This window comes from Gouania willdenowi, chromosome 13 (assembly GCF_900634775.1).
Source record: "Gouania willdenowi chromosome 13, fGouWil2.1, whole genome shotgun sequence".
Classification (NCBI taxonomy): Eukaryota; Metazoa; Chordata; class Actinopteri; order Blenniiformes; family Gobiesocidae; genus Gouania; species Gouania willdenowi.
The window spans coordinates 11,032,344-11,048,366 of NC_041056.1; the positions used below are offsets into that span (position 1 = coordinate 11,032,344).

The window sequence follows — 16,023 nt, forward strand, 5'->3', positions numbered from 1 at the left end:
ATGTTAGCGCTGTGTGCTCGTTTTAGATCCTTGATGATATGGCCTACGTGATTTAATTTAAGTCTAAAGTTTTCATTAGTCATTTCATTTTGCCGTTTTTGTCTTTGAAAAGACTGTATTAAAATGCATTTCGTGACGTTAGCTTGGCGCTAGCGTTAGCTTGTGTTAGCTCACTTGTTAGGGTTCTGCAAGTTCATCATCTTCATTTTCATCTCGCTCCACCGGGTCAGACTCTGGCTCGAACATGTAAGGCTGGATGGACAAGTCTTCCGTTGTTGACATTTTGTAAATAACCTCTGAATAAAAAGTTTATGCGCCGCTCCATAGCCGTATCTCTTCTATCAAACTACAAAAATGGCCGAGCAGGGTGGAGTTGAACCGAGTGTCACCTGAAGAGGGGGCGGGGTATGGAGTGTCTCATTTGCATTTAAAGAGACCGCACCAAAAACGAGTTGCTCTCAGAAGCACATCAGAAAAGGGGTAGAAAAGGGGTCTGTGGAGCTATAATAATGAGGAATTCAGACCCAAGCAGTACAGTTCCACTTCATATAGACCACAACTGTATGATTTATATGTAAAAAGAAAGGATTTAAAACCATGATAGTTATATATATATATATATATATATATATATATATAGATAAATATTTACACTCAAAACATCCATGCTTAACTTTGGAAGATGTCTAGTTATAGTCCTGCTAAATCCCCTATAACTCGTCCCTAAAAAACTAATAATCTTAGATTTTCACAAAGAAAAGTGAAATGAAGTGTTTATTCAAATCATAATAATACAAAAAGTTTTTATCTAATGTCTCTACATAAAAATATAATAATTACGAACAGTTTGTTTTACTACTCGCCACAACACAACAAAGGAATAAAAGATGCAGGGTAATTGCCATCTTGCTCAGGTAACTCTTAAGTCAACTGATTTCTTTCATGATGATAATAAAAAACATATTAGTTCTGTCAAACAATTACACTTTTTAATCACGAGTAATTTTGAGTTACTTGAGATTTACCGCAATAGATCTTTTTGCTGAAACTCTGTATTGTGTCGTGGCAATACGAATGGAACGTATAAGTAAAAGGTTCAGTATTTGTTCAAAGTGCTTCTTTCAATAAATATTTCCTTCATAGGGAAGCAGATATCTATTGTGGTACTGACTTCGTGCAGAGCAGGGAACATGTTCAAAAGCTAAAAGTCTCTCTGCTGCATCACTATGTGCGTTGACTATATCTTAAATTTCAATCAGTGACTCAGCAGTAAAAAGCCTCCACCTCCAAAGCTCCTAAAAAAATAATTTGAATAAATAAATGTAAAACGAGTTAGCCTAAATATTAATCATGTGCCTTCTTTCTGTGACTGCCTAGGACAGATGTCTGTTTTGTTGCCTTCTGTCAGGTAATAACTCTGATAGAAGGTGTTTATTAGCCCTGTCTGCAGGTCTCTACTTACTGTGGTGATGATGACACTATCTTTAGCAGGTAGACACCAAAGCTGAAGGTTCATTACAAATCCACATCCATCGTCCATTCGTACCCCTCCAGACTTTTCTTGGCTGTCAAAGATTCTCCTCTAGTAGGACAATGGGACGTCAATTAAGTAGTTGTATATGTCCAGGTACTGTAGATCTGGAACTTTGTCCTTCTTTATGGCTAACTCCATAGATGTGATAAGAACACTGGGTGCAATATACGCGTCTGCTTCCCCTGCCAACATGGCGATGTAAAAAAATCTAATCACGTGAGCTCTTTTCCTCTTCTGACACACACTGGATGCAGCACTTTACTTTCATATATGTTTAAAGAGAGTTTGTGCAAATTGTTTGCAGTACTTTAAAATAACAATGTGTCCAAAAATGTAAATTTTTGAACTCGTATTAACGTTTTTCTACAGCTCTTACAGGGTGACCGCGGGTCCTTGAAAAGTCCTAAATATATTTTTTTGCAAATAAAAGGCCTTCAAAAGTATTTTCTATTTATTTCTTCATTGTCTTAAATTCAGATCAGGTCTTAAATGTGCTTTAGTCACGTCATCACGAGAATTTCTGCTCAGCAGGGACTGAACGCTCTTCTCATTTCATTCCATCTCGCCCTGTCATTTAGATAACGTGACGCAATAAGTCTGCCAGCTAACTTGGCCTTTTTGGTTGCGCCAAATGGGAAAATGTCGATTTAATGACAAGTGGCTTGAAAACCCAGTCTAGTTATTTAAATTTTCTTAGAAGGCCTAGTTTTAGATCAAAGCTCCACATATGGCATTACACGGTGAAGGATCTGATAAAAGCACTTGGGCGTTTTTATTTGCTCACAGGTTCCAGTCATTTTATATTTCTGGGTTATTGTCCACTGTTACTAAATGTTGTGAGAATTGTGTTTCCATAAATATTGTTTAGGACAATTGATATTTTGTTCTCTTTCTACATTAATAAATACATTTGAAGAATGTTCTTGAACAACTGATTATTTTCATTTTTCCTTATTGTACATTAATAATTAATATATTTTCTTTTTGGTCTGTATTTCCATTGTAAGTTTGGTCTTAAATTGTATTTTAGGTGGTATTAAAAAGGTCTTAAAAAGTCTTAAATATAACTTCTTCCTACCTGTGGTCACCCTGTGTTAGTACATTCTCTAGTGTGCCCCAAAAATGAAGTAAAAATACTTTTTAATTTTTTCTTTCTTGCGTCGGTGGCCACTTTTCATTCTTCTACAGCACATGGGGCAAACTCGAAGCCGGGGGCCAAATCCGGCCATTTAGAGCATTTAATTTGGCCTGCAGGAGACAGTAAAAATGACAGAGATTACATAAATGAATGTGTAAATTACCAAATAATCCGGTTGTGGATATCTCAAATTCACTAATTTAATGGAACTGCAATATTTTTAGGGGCTTGCAGATTTCCAGTCATTTTTAATTGTGAATTGTGGAAAGAACTCTACTTTTTTTTTTTTTACGAATGTTGCAATTTTTTTTTTTTTTTTTACAAATGATTCCACCACATTTCTCTAAATGACACAAAAATTTGTTTCAAAATCAAGAATTTTTGAAGTGAAGATCCTAGAGGGAGTCATATTAAAAACCAGGGCACAATTGATGTTAAATTGTTCATCTTCCAAACTAAAATTTGCGGCTTACTTATCAAACTGGTTCATATTTGGCCCAAATTTGACACCCCTGTTCTACAAAACTCCGAATCCCACAATGCAATGGGCAAAAATGTTTCCTAAGTTTAAATCAAGAAAAGGATTGTTTGTGATGGATGCAAAAGTGAGCGACAATTTGAGTTATTCATTTGTGAGGACTATATTATGTCTTTATCTGTGTTATAAACATAGTTATTGTGCCCAGCAGCTTTCACACTAAATAGATGATTTAAAGAATATAAATATATAATATAAAACATCACAAACGTTAATACCACTATAGCTTGAGTTAACTGTTTTAGTTGAAACATGGCTTTGCATAAACACAGCACCTAGACTGAATATTGTCCTCACACACACACATACTGACACAGACACTCTTTCGTATTCTGTTCTGTCTGATTTCTTGTATGAAACTCTTTGTGTGCTGCACCTGGTGTGTTTTAGTGCCATCCATCCTCTACGCTCTACTTACCTGACTCATCCTGTTTATTCCCCTTTTTCAGGATTATCCCCTAAGCAATCTCATCTCCATTGTGCGTCATCGGATGTCGAACGGATAAGAAAATGAAGCAGAAGTATTTTGGCAATTCTCATGCTACACCTAATGTATGAAAATGAGATCCAGAAATGCAAACTGTGTGAGCTGACAGGTTGATGGATGTTTCTGAATCTATTTCATCCTTTGGGGATGTCAGCTGTAAGCACACTGCAGCACATCTGTTTTATTCTTTGCGTGTTGATCAAATCCTGTTTCACGGAACCCTCGTGTGCTCCTCAAACAGGTGATGTAGGTAATTATTGCTGCCATTTGCTCATTTTGTTTTAACATTTGAGGCTTTTGTGTGCATTGGGCTCCTTAGAGAAGCTATCGTATGAACTGTGATCATTTCTGCTCCACATTCCCTCCTTGAGATGATCGAGTGTTTGCAGCATTTTCCTGTAAAAGCCGGCTTTGCATTCTCTTTTTCTTTCTCACAAGCTGCTCTGCCATTACTTTGCTCCTTTCCAATTTTCTGTGTGCGTGCGTGCGCGCGTGTGTGTGTGTGTGTTTCCTCAAGTATGCCTGTTAAGCTTCAGCATCATTGCACAACACTGTGTGATCAGAGGAAAGGCGAAAACAAAAGGAGAAGAAAGGAGAGCGGATATAGCCAAAGTCAAACTGTGAACTCCTGGTACACCGCTGTTCAATCCACACTGACAGACATGTACACTTGGTTTAGAGTGTCTTAGCTGCGAGGCACAATCGTACAGGATGGACAGAAAGTCTCCTGAATAACTGGATAACAACCTGAAATGAGTAGACAGTTGTTTCTGTGATGCTGAAGTTCTCTAATTCGACTAATAAATATAAATAATAAAAAAAACACCTGAGTTTTTAAAGCTTGGCTACAATCACATGTTGAAAGTCCAAAGTATTCACTGATACTATTTTTCACAGGCTAAGGTTTAATGATAGGACAAGCAAAAATAATAGCACAAATTGTCATTTTCACCAAAAAAGCTGCTAATTGAGCTAAAAAGCAGGCTGAATGCTTTACTCCAATAGAAAACAATGGAATTTTTACCTGCACATGGGGCTGTGTGATGTCATCAATCACGTGATTTAAAAATGGCGGAACACAGGCTCTTAAACTGTAAAGTAGTCCCAGTTTTAAAAGTTAATAAAATGAATATGGTGCATAACAATGTGTTTTGTTTGGCATAGATCTTTAACACTTGAAGTTTTATACATTAGGCTGACATGACGCTGTCATTATCTGTCATTAGCATGAATAAGGTGGCATTAAAACACCTTATTTAGGCTAATAACAAGTGTCATGTCATAATAATGACAGCGTAATGTCGGCCTAATGTATAAAACTTCAAGTAAAGTGTTACCGCCTTTTATATGACGAGATGAATGGTGAGGTGCTCATCATATATCCCTAAATTGGGTCCTCTGATGTAACTAAGTAAACTTTATTTATAGAGCATTTTTTACAGTCAAAGGTCACAAAGTGCTTTACATCAAATGAAGCAAAATACAACAGCAAGTTAAAAACAGTCATTTACATCATCCATAAGCCTGTCTGAACATGTCTGTTTAAACAAATAAATAAGACCAAAAAAAACCGTGATTATACGTCTCTTCAGCCGCGATGTCTGGTCTCTCTCCTCCTCAGTCTAATCGTGGAGTACGATCTGCAGCTCATATCGCAACAAACGTTGGCAATAACAACTCCAGACACATGCAGCACTCATCGTCATACTCGCTGTAGTAATAAATGTAAATGATGAAAATCAAAGAATGAAGGGAGGGGCGAATGAATAACGCAGCCTCTGGATCAACTTTGCAATGTCACATCTGGCCAAAACTATTTACATCCAATTGGCTTATTACACAAATTAAAACTGTCAGAAAAGTACTGGCATGACTAGTGCATGTATCCTTCAATATAATGGCGTTAACAAGTTTTTTAGAGTCTTTGGCAGAAAGAGCAATAAAATGAAGATTTTAGGTAATGATGTATTGATTCTTGCACTAATATAACTCTAACTTTTACTAAAGATAATTTAATTCAAAGAAGCTCGTGTAGACCATTTTGAAGTTTTTTCAAAGGCAAACTGGGATTAATAAAAGTATACTGAAATTGTCACGTGCAGGCGTAGGTGCAGACCCAAATGCAGGGATGGAGGCGGAGCTCAGGTGCATAATACCAATCTTTATTGTTTCTTGAGGCATGGTCAGGCAAATGGGGATTGGGCACACAGGTGGTCAGTCCAGGGAGGCAGAGGAAATTAAAAAAAACAAAAAGGCAAACCAAGAACACGGAGCGAGGGTAAACCAGAAGAATGTCCAAATGCAGGGAAAAAAACACTTGTTGTCGATCCAGGAATTACTGGCATGAAACCGAGCCCAGATTACAAGTGTAACACATATAAAAATAGTAATATCCGCTTGTTCCTCAACAGAAATGCACATGCAGTGCTTAGAAAAAAGTGCTTAGAAAAAAAGGGATTTTTCTAGTGGTTACGCAAATATAGGTTATCTCTAGCACAAGTGCAATTCCCCCATGTAAAAAGTTATATTTTGTGTTTCTTCTGCTGATCGAAAATAACATGACCCATTTTTCAAACCTAATCTCTGAAAATTACTTGTATTTGGGCCAGTCTGCTATTTCTCCTTGCCGCTATGTTTACACATAAATACACAGTCCGCAACCGTTATTTTCCCAATAGGGTATTGTTAGATTGAAATCTTTTGAAAGACATTAATAGGACAACATCAACTTCACAAATATGTTGCAGTAGACATTTTATTGTGTAGATGTGATTTAAGTACTGGTATAATTCAGATGCTGAAAAAAGGCTGCACAATAATTGCCTGTAACCTACATTGGAAAAAAAATATATATGTGTTTGACCTTTCTGGACAATCTTTGTCATTACTTCAGTCAAGGAGGGGATTTCAAATGCCGTTTATTTGTTTGTTTGTCTGGCTGCAGGATTACGTCAAGAGTGCTTAACCTAGTGATAGGCCTTATGCCATGAAAGACTCCTTTACATTTTGGAGGGAATCTGATTGACTGATTCTGGATCAGTTTGAAAAATCAAAAAACTATCAATCTCTTCATTGGGTAAAATTCTAAAATGTGTATCATAGTTCGTAATTGATTAATATTTTTATAATTTGACTCGTTATGTCCGGTTGGGTCTTCGATTACTCTACAGCAAGTGTCAAACTCAAGGTCTGGGGGCCATCAAATTGGCCCGCAGGAGAAAGTTTAAAAAGTCAGAAAAACACAAATTATTGTTCAAATTACCAAATAATTCAGTTGAGATATATCAGCTCAGATATCTAAATACACAAATTCAATGAAACTCCACAATATCTGTAAGATGCTTTTTTTCACACGACTGCAGTCATTTAACATTTAAAATTGTTCAAAGAACTCAATTTTCCTGCAATTATTTCACATAATTTCTGCAAATTACATAAAAAAGTCACAAATCAATGAAATTTGAAATGGAAAATTTCATACACAATGCATTTCAATGTGTACATGATAAAAAAAAATTGCAACAGAAAACATTCAACAGTTTAAAATCTAAAAGAATGTTTAAGTCGGCAAAAAACTCCAAAACATTTAAAGTCATCAACAACATGATCAAAAATGTCGCTGTAGAGAAAGAGTGCCTTTAACTTTGATTTAAAAATGTTCACATTGGATGCTGACTTCAGTTCTGCTGGCAGTTAGTTCCACTTTTTTGCAGCATAACAACTAAAAGCAGCATCACCATGTTGACTGTGAACTCTGGGCTCCACTATCTGACCTGTGTCCATTGATCTGAGAGACCTGTTGGGTTCACACCTGAATAACATCTCACTGATGTATTCTGGACCAAACCCATTCACAGATTTCTACACCAGCAGCAGAACTTTAAAGTCTATTCTGAGGCTGACTGGGAGCCAGTGTAAAGATTTAAGACTTAAGACAAACTACTTTAGGCCCCTGAGCTAAAATGAGTGACACCCCTGAGTTACATCCGGATCAGATCCGGTTCGCTCATTTCATCTCAATATTTAAAAAACACATTTGGACCTACTGTATGGTTATTATTGGGGATAGAAGTTTTTTACAAGCCTTTAAAGGGGAAAAATCAGGATCAGTGATCAGGTAAAAGAGGATATTTGGCTTTTGGTGGAGGTTTTTGCTCTCTAAATGCTCTTGTTAAGATTTGTCACAACTAAATGTATATTATTGTATCTCCATTAAAGCTAACTACATATCAAATCAGGCCAAGGAAATGGAAGTTACATGAATGCTAGAATTGTGAGTTCAGCTGTAAATATATATATATATATATATATATAAAAAAATAGATATTGGTGGATGTGCCAGCTAAAGAAACAAGAAAGAGAGATGAAAAAAAAGGTCCTTTAATGTTGTTGGCTTTGATCATTGAGAGTGATGTTGAACAAAGGCTGCTATATAATTGATGTGCTGCGGAAAAATGGGGTTTTGGTTATCTCACTCCTCTTTATCTGTGTGCGCGTGTGTCCGAGCAGATGTCATGGAGGGCAAGAGCGCCATTCTGCTGGGCATGAGTCAGTGGAACTCCAATGACCTGGTGGAGCAGATCGAGACTCTGGGACAAATGGAGGACCAGACGCACGGTACGCACACACTCGCAACACCACACAATCTCACACACAATCTTTTTTTTTTTTTTTTTGTTGCATACTGTACATGCTCAACACTGGAGTGGATATTGTTTGTCGCCACTTTCGGTGACGCTGATAACACAGTGCCTGGCCTGCAGCTCTGATCCAATGTTTGATTTAATACATTTTTCATCTCCTCACGGTGAGGCAGAAGAAAAGCACAAGCAACGTTTTCTCACAGCTATAAAAAGAAACATTTATCAATCTATGTTCAGACTTCCATTTGTCTACAATCTCATCCATACAACTTGTATACATAAGCGTGAAAGGTAATAAAGCCTGTTACTGTGCAAAAGCCTAAATTCAAACCTTTCAAAAAAGTTTCACAGATCATTTATAAATAGCAGGGAATGGTTTAGGACACTACTGCATAAAAGGAAATAAGTAATAGCACTGTGAATACTAGGAATTAATCAGAATCAGAATTCCTTTAATTATCCCAGAGGGAAATTGCTTTTGTTGCAGCTACTCAAGAAAGTATCACACATAAAAGAATTATCGTTAAACAAAGAATTAGCCAACAGCATGATGATAAGTGCATCTGTCGGCAGGCAATGGAGAAAAATAATTAAGTGAGGGACACAGAATGATAAAATGTGAATGGGATTTTTTTTCTCAGTACATTTTTTCTTTTGGTGTTTTCAAATATGAACCCTTTGCTCTTTACGTTTCTGTTTTTTTTTTTATTTAAAGAACCATACTCTTCTATTTGAAAAGAAGTGGGTGCTGTTGAAATACATTAAACACTTCTGTCATAAATAACTGGTAAAGCTGCTGTTGTGAAACACTTCACACTGGTGTATACTGTTGTCTGTTATTGCTCGAGGTGCTGGAAATATAAAGACTCAAAATACATCCATGTAGTGTAGTTACTAGCGTAGGGTGAGTGTCAGACTGGATTTGTGTACACTCCCACTGAACCACTGCAGGGATGAAAAGCCTCCACTTCTTTGAGGTGCACAGTACTGCCCTGCTAACGCTGACGTTAGAGCATCGTCACCGTGACAGGATGAGGAGGGATTCATGCGATGTAATCTGTTAGGAGATACATTTACATCTGTGGCTCAAGTAGACAGAGGGGAAACTGCAGTTATTTTGAAACAAAATTGAAAGTAAACCACAATAAAGCATTATTGTTTTTGTTGCATGTGTGAAGAAATACGATTTAATTTCTTCAAGATTAACTTTTGGGGAAATTCCATTTTCTTTGCTTAGATCAGTGGTTCTCGACCTTTTAGAGCTCATGACCCCATTCTTATATCACACATTTCTGGTGACCTCAGAGATATTTGTTTTATTTATATGGAATTAGTTTTTGATCATGTTTGTTATACTGCATTGCAAATACGGAGTAGCCAGGATTAGTGCACAAAGTGATAAGATGCGCTAGCTCAGATATTTTTATACTGCATTTTATTTAAACGAGTGTTATATTTGAGAAAGTGAAAGTATAGAATACTTGTGTGAGATTGTGTGTGGTAAATAATAATAATTAAATGATAGTAATTTTATAGTAATATAAAAAAAACTAAATATTTTTTTTGTCAAATAATTTTAGGCAACCCTATTTTAATTCCAGGCAACCCCACATGGGGGCACGACCGCAAGGTTGAAAAACACTGGCTTAGATTGTCAGAATTCACAACATTGGTGCTTTTACAGATTTTTTTTTTTTTATTTTACAGTAAAAATTAGGGATGTAACGATTAATCATAAGGCAGTTAAAAATCGATTCATAGGTATCACGGTTCATATCGATACTGTGAAACTTGAATCGCGGTCCTTTTTTTAAACAGCAGAGGACGCTATATATCCTCTTGTCCAGAAGTGTTGGCGGCGGGCAGAATCTGCAACTACTTTCTTTCTGGTCACCTTCTACTCTTGCACATGTTCATAAATGAGACCTTACCCCTCTAGCACTGAAAGAATATCTGTAATATTACGTGAATATCTGTAAAAGTCACGTTTTTCCATTAGCTCTGTCTGCTAGCATAGCATTTCTTTTTCACTGCAAGAATATCTGCATGCCAACCGACCACTGGGTTACCAGCGCCCTCTGCTGGTCCAAACAAATATCTGCCGTAAATACAGTGCAATGACTGGTTAAGGCACAAAATACATTTTCAGTTGCACTTTTCAAAAGAAAAGGAACTATTCTACAGTTTTGCATTGTTTACTATAGAACCAGAATTTAAATTAATAGGCTTCTTCTTCATTTGTTTTATTCCTTTATTTATTTCATTCAAGATTTATTTTTAGTTAAATTGCATTGTTTTGAATAGTTTATCAAGGGATTCTTTTGACAATGAAAAATAAAAGGAAAATAGTACAGTATTTTCTAGTTTTTTTCCCCAAAAAAATGAAGGAATATTTTTCAGTCATTTGTCTACAGTCACATTTTGTAAAATAAATTGTGTGAGAATCGTATCGTGAACCCAGTATTGTGAATCGAATCGTATCGGGAGTTGAGTGAATCGTTACATGCCTAGTAAAAATGCTTTAATGCATTTGACAAATGTTGAAGACTCTAAATAATGTGAAAATGTGTATATATATCAATAAGCAGTTGTGAAGTAATAAACTAGACAAAATGTTTGTATTTATACCCTTTATAGCTTTTTTTTTAAAACCTGTTTTTCAATCCTTGTCAAATTAGTCCATGTGGCTGAAAGTGAAGTATCACTTTCTCGATAGACTCATTTTTTTAATTAATTAGTTTCAAAACTAAAAAGTGAGAAGAAATGGATACTCAGAATACCAAAATAAATACAATAAATATATTCAAATATATCAACAAACAATTCACACACAGGGATAGTGTTAATAAACAGCATTTATAGAGTGTGTGAGAGAGAGGGGACTCCTGCAGACTTGTCTGTCAGTGCTTTATTAAACATCCTATAATGGCTGAGGGGGAAGAAACACTTCCTGTGGCTCCTGTGACAGCAGAGCAGCTTAGCTAGACGTAGCTCCACTGTCCCTGTAGTAATGTCATGTCGAGTGCTCCAAAGTGTAAAGTTTCACAGTCGCTGACTATTGTTTTGTCTTTTACCTTTTTTTTTTTTTTTTTTTACACTAAGCAAGTCACTTTTACCTTCATACATAAAACAGTAAGTGAAAATTCTCACTGGCCTCGTTCATCACTGAGTCACACTGCTTCACTCTCAGTAACCACCACTCAACTTCGCCTCTGCTAAAAGCTACATTTTTACAGTTGGAGCGCTGTTTCAGGGCCGTTGGGTTACATTAAAGCCGTGTTGACAGAGGTTTTGTTTGCTCAGTCGCTGCAGGTGCATGAAAGGCCACAACAATGAGGTTTAGAGTGACTATAATCTGCACATTCATACAAATGTGGCTGTTGTCAATGCATTGCTTTCACATTTTAACAAATAATTTCACATCTGAAATGTTTCTCTCTCTCTCTTTAAAACGCCAACACTGAAAGCATTAGAGGACACATTTTAAAGCTTCAATATTAGCACACGTTCAATTTATTTGCTTTCTTTTTAAATTGGAAATGATAGCTTAATGTAAAACTTTGCATTCTTTTATTGTTTCCAGTCAAAATGTTGCACATATTGTTTGAATATGGGAGGACAGTAAAGAAAAACCTAATCTTCCTTATTATTATTACTATTAAATAAAAAGTATAACTATAGTCATTGTAAGGCAGCCTTTAAAAGTGAAAATGTCTTTGTAGGCATGATAAAAATATATCACGACTAAAATAAAAAAAATGAAATAAAATTAAATGAAATAAAATGTAAAAAAAAAAATCATTATATTTAATATAATAATATCGAAAACTAATGTATTCCTTTGTCACCTGACCTGGTTTCATCCCGTCAGTGCACCAGTACAAAAGTTTGAGGATTTCATCTCTATATTATAAATTGAGTTTTTATTTTTATTTAATTTTTAAATTTTTGAAGTTTTAAAAAACGTATCGAATATATCTTACTTGACTTCACAACATTTCTGTTTTTTTTTAGTATCAGATTGCAGGGTTCCTTCATAAGGATTATCGTGGCTACTGCAGTATCTGTGTCTGCCTCTGCTCTGGGTTGAAAGGCATTTTCTGATCCTTTCCTCTTACATAATCCAGTAACTCAAAGACTACCTTTAACGTCTGTTAGAGCCAAAAGTGGAAAAGCTTTCTCACAACAAACGAGTACCTCTGCATTGAATTTCAAAGACTTGTGTAACCAAATGTCCCCAAACACACATTTAAGACAGTAATGTAAATGTTAACTCTACATATAAGAAAAAGGATCTGCAAAATGTAGACAGACAGAATGTATTTAATTCCTTTCATTCATCAAAGCCTCTGCTGTGATATCAATTTCGAATAACTAGAAAACATATTACTACACGTTCTTTTTACAGTTTTTACTTATTGAGTTAAGTTTGTGCCTTTAGGTGTTATTGAGGTTTTTGCAGGTCTTTAGTTTTTAATTGAAACTTTCCGAGAAGCAGGGAAAGTTGTTTTTTTTTTTTTTGTTTTTTTGTATCTCATATATTTTGTTGTAATTTCCCCCTCATTTTCTGTGTTTTTATTTTGTCTTATTGGAATCATTATTTGCATTTTTCTTTAATTGTTTTGTATGTTTTGAAATCATTTTGTGTTTTTTTGTTGTCATTTTGTGTTTTGGAGTAATTTTTGTTTTTGTTTTGTTTTTTCTACAGTCATTTTTGTCTGTTTGACGTTTCCTTGTGTGTTTATGGAGTAAATTTGGATTTTTTTTTGGTTCTGTTGTCCGTTTGTGCATTTTTATTTATTTTTTTCCATTTTGCATGTTTTTAAAATGAAATTAATATACAGTATATAAATATGTGTGTGGCCCCAGTCCAACAGTTGCCTGTCTGCTCTTATTTTACAAATGAGAATGCAGTTATTGGACTTATAGATTTATCATATAGATGAAGTTATTATGGCCAACTAAAATGCCCCTGATGTCCTCAATGAAAACTGTCGAAGCATAAAATGCAAGGTTTTGTGAACTACCGGTATGTCAATCAACTTGCAACCTGCTTACTAAACTGTTATGTGAGCTCAAAGGTTTGACAAACTGCAGTGAATGCTTTTAATCAGTGCTGGGATTCAGTGGGAGTATCCAAAGTCGTTAGGCCAAAGTCATTAGCTAACACATCTAGTCATTAACACCAAATTTGATCTGTTTATCTGATAATTTCAGCTCTTCTGAGCAGTAAATGCCATACTGGCTGTCTTCATTGGCCACATTTACATGGGAGCTTTAATTCCTCTTTAAAGCAGAGTAAAAGTTAATTCCTCTTCAACCTGACCTTGTAAACACTTCATTCCTAATGCTATTGTAATTCTGATTAAACTTAATTCTAAATTAGGTGGCTGGTTTATTCCATTTTTAATTCCAAATTAAAAAATTCCTCTTTCTTGTAAACACTTAACACTTAATTCCGCTTTAAGTTAATTTCATTCGTTTTGCGCATGTGCGACTTGCGGCGATGACGCACTGGATGATGGCATAATTCAACATGGCGGCCCGTAATAGAGCCAACACTATTTAATAAGAGCCTTAAAAGACATCAATATATTGAAAAAAGAGGATGGACGGAGGCATAAACATGCGGACATTAACACAGACACATGGAGATCAGCAAAAGGAACGGCTTCATCGGACGGGTGAAGCCTGTTCACCCGGAGATGGAGTAAATGCGTCCCCATACTGCTGCAAAGGCAACTTTATCATTGTAACAGTTGTTAGACCTACTATCTTTACCAGGGAGCAAATATGTATTGTTTTCCAGAGTTTTACTGGGATTTATTCACCATTTATTCACCAGTTCATATCTCTCTTCCGCCCCGTGTACCAAAGTGTGTTATTGTCGAATTACAATCAAAATAAAGGTGAAAACAGTTCTCATGTGGTCTTCTGTGTTTCAGCCGACAATAAAAATGTTTGTTGTGTGTTTATCCCAATAGACGAGATACGTCACATTCGCCCCCTGTCCCATCAGAGCCTTTCCAACCCCCAGACTTAAAGCGGAATTAACTAAAGCCGAAAAAACGGTTTTCCATTTTAAACCTCAGTTCGGGAATTACTCTTACCATGTAAACATGAAGCAGGACACTTTAATTCCGAGTGATTTATTTTGGAATAACTAATTCAGAATTAAAAAACATCATGTAACCGTGGCCAGTGTTAAATCTTCAGTCATCTATTAAACTAGATTATTGAAAAAATTAAAAAAAAAAAAGGATGTATGATCGTTGTGTGGCTTCTGCACAGTGTTATACCCTGGATCTTAGCTAACTCGGTAAGGCAGAGGTCTTTAATATATATGACATTAACCACTCACCAGATTAATTCATTTATAATTGGGTAAGTTAAAGGAATTGATGAATTAATTTCTGACACAGCAGATAATGAAATTAAAGTAATTGATTAACTAAATAAAGCCTTGAACATGGTCTATAAAGGTTTGTTAATATTAATTGACATTAGCAGCACAAATAGATTCAGATCCTTGTTGGACTTTCTTGAAATATGCCTCTAAACAATAGGGGACGTGATAGATTTCAGGTCTTGAGGAGGTGATATCGGCGAGTAAATATTGTGCTATGTGAAAGACACACAAACACATGTGTGGGCTGCAGGGAAGAAAGACACTCAGTAAAGAGACCCTGCTGATGTGATGGATATGAGTCACCCATAGAGAGTGGACAGGAACAAGACACTTAAAGCCGGGTGAGATTACTTCAAATACAAGCGGAAAGCTTTTTCTTTTCCTGTTGTAGTAGAAAGAAAGCCATTTGTAGGTTTTAAACATGTATTGCATTGTGAAATAGAAGAACATATGACCACAGAGACGGGCTTTGTACACATACGATGTCGATTCTTTTTGACATTACTGCATCACAATTAAATACAACAATTTTATCACAAAAAAATTAAGTGAATGTTGAAAGTCAAGATGAGAGAACAAATTGATTAAAACCACAAGCCAGTTTTATTTGGGGATAATGTATTTTTTACAAGCTTCATGACTCGTCACATATATAACGACACTGAAGACAGAAGGAGCTCAAACAGGAGAGTAGCACATTACCAACATACACAGAGACAAGAAAACACAAGTGTGATCTTCGAGGTTTGTGTTGTGGTACGTTATACTGTATATAATCAGTGTTGGGGAGTAATAATTATATTATATGTAATCCATTACAGTTACAGTTTAAATGGTTAGTAATCAGATTACAGGTACATTGTTAAAATCAATGGATTGCACAGTTACTTTTCAGTTTTGCAGGCTAATTCACTACCAACATGGCAACACAGTGGTTTTCCCAGAAGCCCCAATGTAAATATGATATATCGCGATATTACGTCGCGCAATTCTTGGATCAAGTCAGAATGCATCCATATCGATTTATTTTTTTAATTAGTTTAAAAAATCTATTTATTTTTTTTACCTAATATTTAACCAGGAAAATATTTTCCACTGCAGGAGACATTATAACTGCACAAAAGAAGTGCGCTGAAACCTGGGCATGTTGACCAGCTTGTGTTTTTTCAAAAAAATTTAAAAAGAAAACACTAACTTTCTGCATTTATTTGTTGTTCTAGGCATATACCTCAGTTAAGTTGCACTAAAGTCATGTTGGTTTAAAAGCCACAGGC

The 16,023-nt window shown here is 35.7% G+C and overlaps 1 protein-coding gene across 1 annotated transcript in view; it reads left to right on the plus strand.

Moving 5' to 3' along the window:
* Positions 1-16,023, plus strand: part of LOC114474850 (membrane-associated phosphatidylinositol transfer protein 3-like) — a 115,662-nt gene that overhangs the window by 35,989 nt on the left and 63,650 nt on the right. Inside the window, exon 3 of the mRNA XM_028465412.1 lies at positions 8,207-8,314. Within this exon, the coding sequence (XP_028321213.1) occupies positions 8,207-8,314 (108 nt within the window). The remainder of the gene's footprint in view (positions 1-8,206; positions 8,315-16,023) is intronic.